Here is a 12,828-nt window from a genome sequence, read left to right on the forward strand (position 1 = left end):
ACTACTATACAATGTTTATAATTTATAATAATAATAAAATTAGCATCATGACTTTTATAACACCCATTCAATTTTTGTAAATAAATATAAAGCTTGATGATTCCACACCTACCTTTCTCTCTCTCTCGTGACAGCACCTCTCACATTTCATTTAGCCACATAACATCCCCCACCCTTTTGCCATAAATATCTTGTTTTCATGTTGTCAATTTCATTTTGGCTGTTTTCATCTCTTTCTTCAATAAAAATCTCAACCTGAACACTAGGTTTTTTATTGATTAATTTAATTGATCGCTTCCACAAATTTGGGCTTTGGAGATATTCAACCACACTCACACACCGACTTACAAACCAAGTTACTCCCACTTCAAGCAAAGGTACAACATTCACTAATTTTCATTGATTTTTCTACCCATTTTCATAAAGTTATTTAATTTAATTTATATTTATACACCTGATGCTAAGTTTAGGATATGGGTTTTGCGAAATTTGATGTATTTTGGCACATTTGATGGAACTGCATTTGAATTTTGTATTATTGTGATAATCTCTATCTGGGTATGCTTACATTTCACTAAATTAATGTACTTTTTGTTAATTAGAAATCTTTATGATATGGGTGTGGTGTAATTTGATTTATGTTGTTTCAATTGATGGAACTACACCTGGGTTCTGTATTACAGTGAACTATTGATAAACTGCTTTGTTTGTATTTCACACTAAATCAATATCCAATATTCCATTTTGGGTACAACATTAATTGTAGTATCAGTGAACTATTGATAAGCTGCAGTTATTAAATTTGTAAAAATAATTGTTTCGGATTAGGGGATAATGGTGAATTTGGGCCTGTTTTCTGAAATCAAGCCTGTAGTATCAGTGAATGTTAGATTCAGGATACCTTATTATACTCAATGGGGTCAGAGTTTAGTGGTGTGTGGGTCTGAAACTGTTCTTGGTTCCGGAAATGTGAAGAAAGGTCTTCTGTTGACCCCTTTTCATGATGGTGATCAACTGATATGGGGCGGGAGTTTGACCGTTCCTGTTGGGTTTCGAACCGAGTATAGTTATTATGTTGTGGATGATGACAAAAACATTTTAAGATGGGAAGTTGGAAATAAGAGGAAGTTAGTGCTTCCAGAAGGTGTTGAAAACGGAAAGGTCGTCGAGATTCATGATCTTTGGCAGGTAAAACGCCTTTTTTTTCTAAAATTGGTAGTATTTTGTTGTATTGTTAGTTTATTAGCTTCATATTGTGATGTTTTACTTGAATGTAGAATGGTAGTGACAGTCTCCCTTTTAAGAATGCATTCAAGAACGTCATCTTTCGTAAGAGTAGCAGTTTGGCTATTGAGAAACCACTTGGCGTGATTCAAAATAAATCGGATCATGAAGGTTCTTTTCAATTTATGCAGCTATATTTTGATTTTTTTTTTTTGTTGTCAAAAAGTAATCTCTTAAACAAGTATAATCATCAACTTGCTGATATTGTTTATGAATTCTGTTTCTTGCAAATCTTTTAGACTCGATTACTGTCCAATTCAAGATATGCTGCCCGAACATAGCAGAAGGAACATCGGTAATTGTCTTTTCATCATCCAACCATTTATATAATTTATATAAAATGTATATTTTTATGGGGGTCACTTTCTTGTTATAGATATACGTTATCGGCAGCTCGGGCGAGCTCGGGAGATGGAAAGTTCACGATGGACTGAAACTTAATTACGTCGGTGAATCCGTCTGGGAAGGAGATTGCGTAGTACCAAAGGGCGTTTTTCCTTTAAAATACAAATATTGTAAATATGGGAAAACTGGAAATTTGTCATTAGAATACGGTTCGAATCGGGAGGTAACGGTTGACGTTTCAATCAGTGGACCGAATTATGTTATTCTTTCAGATGGCATGATGCGAGTAAGATAATTTACAACTATTGTCACTTATTTATTTTTTATTTTTGAAAATTATTGTAATAGAATTTATGCGGTTTAAATTAAGGAAATGCCATGGCGTGGTGCCGGTGTTGCGATTCCGATGTTTTCGGTGCGGTCCGAGGATGACGTTGGAGTTGGGGAGTTTCTTGATCTGAAATTAGTTGTTGACTGGGCTGTTGACTCTGGATTTCATTTACTTCAGCTTTTGCCAATAAATGATACGTCTGTGCATAAGATGTGGTGGGATTCGTATCCATACAGGCAAGTATCCCTTTTTAAACTCATAACCTATATCCAACGATAATTTTGTTTAAAACGTGAACTATTTTTATAATGTTTTAGGAATTTTGTACCTTTCCTAAACGTTTTCCTTTCGATGCAGCTCTCTCTCGGTATTTGCGTTGCACCCGTTATACCTCAGACTCCAGGCACTATCTGAAAATATACCAGATGATGTCAATGTACGGTTCATTGTTAACGACCTTGTGTTACTCAGACAATTATAAGATGGACATATATAATATCAAAAGATTCAAATTATAGATATGAATTTAGTAATAGCAATGTTCATTATGTATTTCCCTTAATTTTGTTAATACTTTCTTTGTTGCAGCAAGAGATACAGAAGGCAAAGAAAGATCTTGACAGGAAGGTAGTTTTCGAAAGCTACTTTTTCCATATTTATTTATCTTTAAATTCGTGAAGAATTTTTTTTTTATTATTATTTTTTAAACTTTTTTCCCTGTTCTCAAATAATGGTAAGCAAAGCTAATAAACATTTCAACACAGTTTATACAAAGTTAAGTTTGAGAAAATGAATTTCAATACGATTTCCAGTTCAAATATTGATGCATTCCTCTTATATATTTTCCCTTTTACTAATAATGCCTTATAATTATATTATTTGATTACCCTTAAATTTAATGATGTTTTGTTAAGCGTTTACTTTCTTAAAGTTACATTCATTAGGAAGCTGATCTATATTGTTCTAAATTTCGTTGTTAAATGTTTTGATGTTACATCATGTCTACTAAAGGTCATTAAAAGTTAACCTCCCAGATTTTAATTTGTTGCAGGACGTAGATTATGAGGCTACAATGGCGACAAAGCTTTCAATTGCCAAGAAGATTTTCGATTTGGAGAAAGATTCGATACTAAATTCCAGTTCATTCAAAAAGTTCTTGTCTGAAAATGAGGTACATATTCTTCAAACAATTATCCTTCTAAAGTTCTATTATTTGCATATCAGTTCTTGACAATTAACTTGATATTTATTTATTTATTTTTATTAATTTTTTTTTGTATTTGTTGCATGAGTCAGGAATGGTTGAAACCGTATGCCGCTTTTTGTTTCTTACGAGATTTCTTCGGAAGTTCAGACCATAGCAACTGGGGAACGTTTACTCAATTTTCTAAAGATAAGGTTACACATAGGATGACATTTAAAGTAGCTTGTGAATATCATATCATATATCATATAAAATGTTACTATTTAATTATAATTTATCTTATTTTATATATATGCTGACCGTTACAACATCTCTACTGTAATTTCATCAGCTTGAAAAGCTTGTGTCCAAAGACAGCTTCCATTACGACATTATACGCTTCCATTACTATATTCAATACCATTTGCACTTACAAGTAAGTTTTTTATTAACATATATTATGTTTTAATTTATTCTTTTCTAGTTTTCTGTGTTACTGTATCTGTACTAGTGAAAACAAACTTGATATTATTAGTGATTTATTTTGTGATATTTAGCTCTCAGAATCAGCAGAATATGCAAAAGAGAAAGGAGTGGTGTTAAAAGGAGATCTTCCGATAGGTGTCGATAGAAATAGCGTAGATACTTGGGTAAACCCAAATTTATTCCGCATGAACACTTCTACCGGAGCCCCACCCGATTATTTCGATAAAAATGGGCAGAATTGGGGTTTTCCCACTTACAATTGGGAGGAAATGTCTAAAGATAACTATGCATGGTGGCGTGCTCGTTTATCACAGGTTCCTCACTTTATATTATTTGGTGTTAAAGCATTCGATTATGTATATAATTTTTTTTATCTTACTAATTGGAATTTTGTTGAAATCATTTTTTTTTTCTGGATCAAAGATGGCAAATTATTTCACGGCCTACAGGATCGATCACATATTGGGTTTTTTTAGAATATGGGAACTTCCGGAACATGCAACGACAGGGCTAGTTGGAAAATTTCGACCGTCTATACCTCTTAGTCAGGTGATGTTAAGATGGATTATCTATTGTATAAATGACTGATATTGGTGTATTATTTTTTATATAAATAAGATTATTTTAAATTTATAGGAAGAGCTTGAAAAAGAGGGAATATGGGATTTTGATCGGTTAAGCAAACCGTACATTCTGCAGGAGTTTTTAAAGGTTTCTTCATTTTATGAATTTGGTTAATTTTATTTGAAGGGTCATATTTCATGAAGTTATCTACTTTTTTCAGGAAAAATTTGGACCTTCGTGGATAATCGTAGCTTCTCATTTCTTGAACGAATATCAGAAAGATCGTTATGAGGTAGTATAGTTTTTATCAAGATGATATTTACTTCCCTCCAAAACTGTAGGTAGTAATTTCGACCCGTATACATATATGGGTCGATTCAGGCTATGCCACATTTCTCTAGAATCAAACGGGCAAAATCAATGAACTAGCTTTCTTAAGGAGTTGGTTTAAAAATTCGCCCAAAGTAATATTTCCTGCGAAAGCTTAAAAACAATCTGTTCAATAGATTAGATCAGTATTACAAAATATTATTTTTTGCTGATTATTGAAGAAACCATGTGCGCTTTGAACAACATGTGTATCGGATTCCCTACCAAAAAGTTACTGGTTCTGACCCGTCACAGAACGAGTTTGACACGTTTAAATCTTCACCTCTGTAGTCTTTATACTACATTACTACCGTAACATACTTCGATTTTACAGTTCAAGGACGATTGCAACACTGAGAAAAAGATTGTTGCCAAGCTGAAATCACTTGCCGAGAAGTCATTATTGTCGGAAAGTGAAGAGAAATTAAGGCGTGATCTCTTTGATCTTCTGCAGGTAAGATTTCATAATATATTTATAGCGAAGGACTTAATATAGTGCCTTCCATACAATTTCTTGTTTTATAATTATTGTGTGTTTGAATTTATAAATTCTGTAAATGGTCATTTGCAGAACATAGTGCTTATTCGAGACCCCGAGGATTCTAGGAGTTTTTATCCGCGTTTTAACCTAGAAGACACATCGAGTTTCAAGGATTTGGATGAAAATAGGTACTTGATTTAAGTATTGTAAGTTACATATTAAAGTTCCATTCTTTTTTGTTTTTACAAGTTAACAAAGCATAAATTTCAAATCTTTACAGCAAAAACATATTTAGAAGATTATATTACGACTACTATTTTCAACGACAAGAGACGCTTTGGCGCCAAAACGCTATGAAGACTTTGCCTGCTCTTCTTAATTCATCCAATATGTTAGCATGTGGAGAAGATCTAGGCCTTATTCCTTCTTGTGTTCATCCCGTACGCCATTTTCGTCTTTCCTTTTTTAGTAACTTCTTATACCTAGTGACTTTTATGTCTTTTGAAATGAACTTGATGCAGGTTATGCAAGAGTTAGGATTAATAGGATTACGTATTCAACGTATGCCAAGTGAGGCGGATTTGGAGTTTGGTATTCCCTCTCAATATGGCTATATGACCGTACGTTCTTCAAAAACATTTTCTCCTTATGTTTTTACTCGATCCCACATATCATTATAGATATATGTTTTGTGCTATAATTTGTAAATCATAAACACAAAGTGGTTGAAATTGTTGTAGGTATGTGCTCCATCATGTCATGATTGTTCTACATTACGTGCATGGTGGGAGGAAGATGAAGAAAGAAGACGTTCATTTTTTAAAACGATGGTGGGATCCGATAGTTTGCCACCAAAACAATGTGTCCCGGAAATAGCATATTTTGTACTGCGTCAGCATGTTGAATCTCCATCGATGTGGGCCATCTTTCCTCTACAGGTATTTTGTATGCCTATCTAAACGAATGCTTAGACTAAGGGGATTTTTGACTTGGTATTTTTCCCTTACAATGTTGACTAAGTTGGTTGACTTTATATTTGTTGGCCAGGATCTGCTAGCTTTAAAAGAAGATTATACAACCCGCCCTGCAGCTGAAGAGACGATCAATGATCCTACAAATCCTAAGCATTATTGGCGATTCCGTAAGTAAACAAATTGAATTTTCCAACTTTAGTGATGATGATGATGATGATGATGATGATGATGACATGTAGATATATCTAACATTAGGACTTTTGTTTCTTCAGGTGTTCATGTGACAATGGAATCCCTATTGAAGGATACAGAACTTTCAAGCACGATTAAAGGACTTGTTCGTGGGAGTGCAAGATCGTATCCTGGTCAACAAGAAGACGCACAATCGGTTATAACCAAGCTTTCGGTGGTTCCAGAAAAGCAGCAAATTGCAATTGAGCAGGAGAAGATTGGTCTTCCTAATCAAGATTCAAAAATCAAAAGCATAGCAGTTTTGTAAGGTTTATGATGCATGATGTTTATATGATCCAATAAGCTATTTGACTTTGTTGACTTTTTGCATGGATCATGGGCATAAACTTGTGCATTTATTTATGGTTATTATAATTATGTTAATGTTAATAAGTTGAATATCAATCTTTGCTTTCGGGCTCTTCTGAAGTTTGAAAGCACGCATTTAAATCTATATTCTTAGTTGTGATATTCTTAGGTGGTGATAATAGTTTTAACACTGGGTACTGCCAATTTGCCAAATATGATGTACCCTAATTGCGAAGTAGGATGTTAGAATAGTTTTCTCAAGTACAAAAGCTTTCAGTGTGATAGTGGTTGATGTGTATCAGTCTCTATGGATTACATTTTGGGGTGTTGCCTTTTAAAAAAAGTAGTTGACGTGTTTGGTAAAACAAATAACGGATAATAAGTAGTTGACGTGTTGGTAAAACAAGTAACGGATAATGTATTTCATATTAACGCTAACCGAGTACCGAGAGTATTTACTTAGATCTATATAGGTATAAACTAGTTACTAGAGGTATATACGAGTTTAATGTTGTGAACGTTTCTGACTAATTCATTGACAAACACACCCCAACCAACAGTGTTGGTACTTACATTTCTCAATACACTAAGACCATTTGCATCGGTACTAAAATAACGCCGTTGAAACTGACGTGGAGCAAAAGAAACGCCGGATTCCGGCGTATCGTGGCGTTTCCAGGAAATGTATTTCACCGCGCATGATACGTGTGGCTTGGTCTGTGATGCGTAGCACTAAGGCAAAGAAGCATGTGGTTAGTATACAAGCACTAACCAACCTACAAAACGCATGGTGCGTGATTCTCGTGCCTTAAGGCGCCCATTTAAATTTTAAACCTTACACACACCAAAAACTATCAAATTACGCACCAAACGAGGATTTTCCACTAGTTTTATTACTTTTGCGCTTGTCAATAACTCGATTATAGTTATAATTCAACCCACAACCGTGATTAAACCTCTACCACCTCCACCCTGCTTCTTTAAGACATAATCACACAGCTAAAATATTTTATCTAAATCATGACATATTGTTGAGGCTCCAAACACAACACCCTCTGTTATGGTATTTGGAGAATTAAGGATATATTCACCATTTACATATGTTATGAACCATCGCCATTTAACTGAGTGGTCACCGCTCCTTCTAGGTGTCTGTGAGGTCTCGAGTTCGAGTCTCACTTGGGGATTTCATAATGCAATCTGCTTTGTGGTTTGTTATGGAGTCCTCTGGAGGCGGTGGAACATCTTTGACACGTGAAATGAAAATAATCGGATGGTGGAAACTCCTTTGGTGGTCTCACGCCAGTCATTTCAATCTCGCTGTTAAAAAAAAGAAAATACATATGTTAAGGTTTTTTTATTGTTTGGAATTGTGGAAGACGAAGAATAGAGGTAGTGGCGATTCCATGATTATAAATCAACATGGACCCTACTTTTTTTTTCAGTACCACTTATATTTCAATTCTATTTTGGTGGTAGTTTACTTTGTAAAAAATTACTAATTCAAAAAAAAAAAAAAAAAAAAAAAAAAAAAAAAATTTATATATATATATATATATATATATATATATATATATATATATATATATATATATATATATATATATATATATATATATGGTGTTCGATTAATTAAATTAAGTAGTGTCTTTTACAATTTAAAAATATATATGGTGTCCAATTAATTTATTTCGTTACTCGAGTAATATATATACATCATATATATTTCATTTGACGTTTAGATGTATATATGTATGACCCGACTCAAATGGATATGAACAAATAGTTATATGTCGTATCCTGCACATTAATCTAACAACATTCTTAATATATGCTTGTAAATTTTAGATAATCAACTAACTTTCTACAAATAACTTCTCACAACCGTCATATTGTATAAAATGTTATGCATATTTTTAATTATTAATGGCAGTTTTAAAAGCTGTCACTAAAAAAATCCTTAGTTAATAAATTAAGTGTTCTCTCAACATTTTTATAAAATGAAAACGATCTCAATTGAACACATCTATTAAGCTACAATCCTATTTAGATAGGATGGATTATTCAAATAATAAATAGTCACACTCTAATATGAAGTAATGAAAAATGGAAAAACCGTAAAAGCATTTCATAAAAACTAAGTGCATATCAAACTAATGTATATTCGAGCTCTCACATCTAAATCCCAACGTGTATTCATTGTATTTTAATTATTATTATTCTATGATATAGATAGTTTTGTCTTGGTGAAGGCTTGAATATGCCTTAAATTTATGGAGTGCCCAAAGAAGTGGCTCCCATTGGATGAGACCTAGCAACATCCAAACCAATTCTTTGTTGATCTACCATATATGTATGAAAAAAGGATACAAATAATGAAAAAATGTATGTATATGCATGTCTAAACAAAACCTTCGTAGGAGTCTATTTCTTTCGATCGCGGAGCTATGAATTGCGCTTGGTATACACATTATTGGACATTTTTCTTAAAATGTGTAGGAGATTTTTATAAACTCTGGACGTGTCTCTTTTCTCATAGACACACAAAGTTACGTCTATGAAATATTAATGAATACTAATTAACCCGTGTGTTAGTTCTAGTACATAAAGATGAGAATCAACAAACCTAGAAAGTTACAACACTTGGATGCCAAGTGGGTACAACGTCACAAATACCTATGAGTTTCTTAAATTCATAAGAAATTACAAAGTCATATTAGTTCCAACTTTCATGTGACTCAAACTGGACGATGGGGTTTTAAGGAAATCGATTCCGAAATAGCTACTAGAATAATGGACAGATTTCCTGATTTAGTTGATGCTTTAGTCACTACAGTGAAAAGCTTGGAGGTGGATGAGATTTTACCAAGCTTTTCACGGTTGTGACTAAAGCATCAGCTAGACCAGGAAATCTGTCCATTATTCTAGTAGCTATTTCAAAATCGATTTCCTTAAAACCCCATCGTCCAGTTTGAGTCACATGAAAGTTGGAACTAATATGACTTTGTAATTTCTTATGAATTTAAGAAAGTCACAAGTATTTGTGACGTTGTACCCACTTGGCCAATGTGTATTTTGGTGTGCCATTTGTTGTGCTATGAAGAATGCATCCATCTCAACAAATATCTCCTCACAAAACTTATTGTACCAACTATGTTGGGTTATATCAGGATAACACTTGTTAATGGGGTAAACCCATTGACGACACACTTTTAGAACTTCGCGTAGCTCGCAAAGAAAACCCTTTACCCAATCGGGAGTCCAAAAAGCATGATGTGGGAGGAGATCGTCCCAGCTACAGTAAATCAAAATTAAAAATATCAATCAATGTCACTTATCAATTATGAATTAGAATTAGAATGATGATGATAATGATAATGCAAACAAATTTCACTTTGCTTTAATTAAATTCTAATAAAATAAATGTTACCTGAGTTCTTCAGTTTTTAATGTGTTAAATAAGGAAGAGGTTTCTGCGGGCATATCAGTACAAAAAGTGTAAAGAGGACTACACTAGGTTTCCCAAGCTCCTCTTGTCATGAGCTATAAAACAAAAAATAAGAAATATTTTTAAGCAAAAAAAGGTTGCTGAGAATATAACATTAACAAGTGAAAATACCTTCTGTAAAGGTGTCTATATCTTAGATTAGACCACATGCAAAAATTCTAACACATTGATATTCGATGTTGATCATGACAGTACTGTTGCTAATACACCCTATGAAAAATCCTTTTACCAATACATCCTTCAAGCCCAATAAAATATATCCCTGATCATTAGTGTAACAGATAAATAAATTAAAAATAACTTAGAAGTTCAATAAATATAAGTAATGTACAAATTATAGTTAGGAAACCATACCTGATAATATGACGATGATTTTTTATAAAGTTATAAGGGGCGTTTTCCAAATAATCTTCTAATGTCATACCAATGTCTTCAAAAGAAAGTAAATAATCACCCTGCCATCACGACTATCATCATTATCCATTCCTAAAAAATCTAAAACATAGTTGTAGGAGCAAACAATTCTCAATAAAAACCATGTGAACGGCCATCATTAAATATACATCTAACCGCAACCGAAGAGTTCTCATAAAATCCTTTATATACAAAAGGCGAATCGTATAGATTTATACTCCAATCGACCAGTACTCGAAGCTTAGAGTGCACGTGATTCTCGAGTTTGTAAGCGTGTTTTGTTTTGAAACCTAAATTTTTAATCTTCAAATATCGACCCATTTTAAAAACATATCAGTTGATAGTTTCTGTTCAACCGAACCAAAAATTAGTGGCATGTCTGAATTAGAAGAATATTTTGATGCATGGTATACAATAAACTGACGGGCCCACATCTCATCTGATGCTACAACAGAATATCGATCAAATGGTATAACACAATTGTTTGTATACCATGCACCAAAATATTCTTCTAGATCAAACATGCCACCAATTTATGGTTGGGTTGAACAGAAACTATCAGCGGAAACGTTTTTAAAACGGGTCGATGATTTGAAGATTAAAAATTTAGGTTACCACGTACACTCTAAGCTTCAAGTACCGGTAAATTGGAGTATAAATCTATACGGTTCGCCTTTTATTTATAAAGGATTTTATGAGAACTCTTCTGTTGAGGTTAGACATATACTTAATGATGGCCGTTCACATGGTTTTATTGATAATTTCAGAATTGTTTGCTCCTGTAACTATGTTGTAGATTTATTATACTAATAATATACTACTATAATAATTATGATGCGCTTTTCACTGTTCATGAGGGTAAATTTGTAATCTCACACTTTCATAAACAAGTTACAACCAACAATGCACATGTTACAGCTACCAAACAGCAACCCAGCTTAAAAAACCCTTTGACTAAAACACAACTGCCAACACCTCCACCGTCGCCACAAGCCCACAACCACCGCCGGCGGCCACTACCACCGTGAGTCACCACCCTAGGCCATCGTCGCTAAATACCAGTGTGAACCACCACGGTGAGCCACCAGCCAGGCGGTTTAGCCTAAAAATAAAGATGGCAGTTTGGGAAGATTGAGACGGTTCAGATCTGTGAGGGCCATCGTTGTCAACTTCCGGAAAACACCAGGGTAGTACACCGTTGTCCACCGCCAACAACCACCACACCGGTCTGACATAATAATACACATAAATATATGAAGACTACCAGTGTGTAACCATTAAAACACCACAAATTTTTACAAAATGGTAGCGATTTGCAAAAGAAATGACAGAACTGACCAAAATTGGGCAGCGGTTCGAACGGTGAAGGGGAAGAGTGTAGTCCTTTCCAGCGATTCTGCTATCAATTTTTGTATGGAACGAAGTTTGTGATGTTAGGATGAGTTTCATGATGTTAAGGGAGGTATTGGCGTGAATATAGGGGCCATTTCTGTGTGTGTGTCTTTGTTTAGCAGCGGTTATAGCATTTGGAGGAGTGAGTAGAGATATCATATTAGATGAATTAGGGTTACCGTGTGGGCTTTGGTCTACATTTTGTTATTTGGGCCCTTTTGGTCTAATACAGTACCTCGTGTATTTCTCAATTGTCATGCATAGTTTTTTTTTTTTTTTTTTTTTTTTTTTAAAGCAAGATAGTATTATTATTATATAAACTTAAAATGTTCAACGATGACACGGTCAAACAACCGACCGGCCCAACAAATTACACGAAAGATCACAAGTTAGCTACGAGTGGGTTGCAAAGATTGCACCCCGGAACTAACTTATGAATTGAGATACATTGATGGATTAGTAAGCCAACAGTGCCAATCGATGCTTTTACCCTTGATCCTAGTCGATATCCATTCGAATGATTTCACTTGAATATCGTTGAAGATTACCGGCAAGATACATCTTTTGTTTTGAAACACCAATAAGTTCCGATTCTTCCATAACGAATATAAACATACCCATTCCACGGCTTGCCATAGTGTTTTATTATTACTTCGTGTATTTTAGAGTATGGTATTGATTATTTAATTATGATTTTTACATTATAATTCGATGATGAAATTTGGTGACATTATATTGTCTAGGGTCTAGACTTTTTTTAGTATGTAACTACTCTAAATCTTACTCTCTCCGTCTCATATTAATAGCCTACAGACAAAAAAAACACAGTTTAAGGAAATGTCATAAAAGTATTGTACTTTATGTTTACTTTCCAGTTTTACCCTTACATTTTTTTTCTCTTTTAATCCTATTCACATACATTAAGGGCATAATAGAACTTAAGCTTCTTATATTTTT

General features: G+C 33.8%; 1 protein-coding gene and 1 long non-coding RNA gene across 2 annotated transcripts; one reads left to right on the plus strand and one right to left on the minus strand.

Moving 5' to 3' along the window:
* Window positions 1–828: 828 nt before the first annotated feature.
* LOC139855870 (4-alpha-glucanotransferase DPE2) lies at window positions 829–6,684 on the plus strand. Its single transcript, XM_071845112.1, has 21 exons — window positions 829–1,188; window positions 1,278–1,395; window positions 1,524–1,579; window positions 1,661–1,915; window positions 2,000–2,196; window positions 2,318–2,396; window positions 2,549–2,587; window positions 3,012–3,131; window positions 3,257–3,358; window positions 3,496–3,579; window positions 3,701–3,943; window positions 4,053–4,178; window positions 4,266–4,340; window positions 4,414–4,485; window positions 4,897–5,016; window positions 5,134–5,231; window positions 5,324–5,483; window positions 5,565–5,663; window positions 5,784–5,981; window positions 6,091–6,184; window positions 6,290–6,684. The coding sequence occupies exons 1-21, from the start codon at window positions 835–837 to the stop codon at window positions 6,514–6,516; spliced, it is 2,916 nt and encodes a 971-aa protein (XP_071701213.1). The 5' UTR covers window positions 829–834; the 3' UTR covers window positions 6,517–6,684.
* A 2,364-nt stretch (window positions 6,685–9,048) lies between these two features.
* On the minus strand, window positions 9,049–11,982 carry LOC139852929 (uncharacterized). Its single transcript, XR_011761221.1, has 6 exons — window positions 11,818–11,982; window positions 11,356–11,707; window positions 10,420–10,520; window positions 10,177–10,327; window positions 9,988–10,100; window positions 9,049–9,852 (listed from the first exon to the last, which is right to left on the minus strand). It is a non-coding gene; the product is annotated as an uncharacterized lncRNA (long non-coding RNA).
* Window positions 11,983–12,828: the final 846 nt, after the last annotated feature.

The sequence above is a fragment of the Rutidosis leptorrhynchoides genome, chromosome 6 (genome assembly GCF_046630445.1).
Source record: "Rutidosis leptorrhynchoides isolate AG116_Rl617_1_P2 chromosome 6, CSIRO_AGI_Rlap_v1, whole genome shotgun sequence".
Classification (NCBI taxonomy): domain Eukaryota; kingdom Viridiplantae; phylum Streptophyta; class Magnoliopsida; order Asterales; family Asteraceae; genus Rutidosis; species Rutidosis leptorrhynchoides.

Excerpts from the sequence above, each read along its gene's own strand:
- LOC139855870 (XM_071845112.1), top strand. The coding sequence starts at position 835 with ATGGTGAATTTGGGCCTGTTTTCTGAAATCAAGCCTGTAGTATCAGTG. Across the intron at positions 4,341-4,413 it reads TTCTGCAGGAGTTTTTAAAG|GAAAAATTTGGACCTTCGTG; the intron begins GTTTCTTCATTT and ends TACTTTTTTCAG. Across the intron at positions 5,232-5,323 it reads AAGGATTTGGATGAAAATAG|CAAAAACATATTTAGAAGAT; the intron begins GTACTTGATTTA and ends AAATCTTTACAG.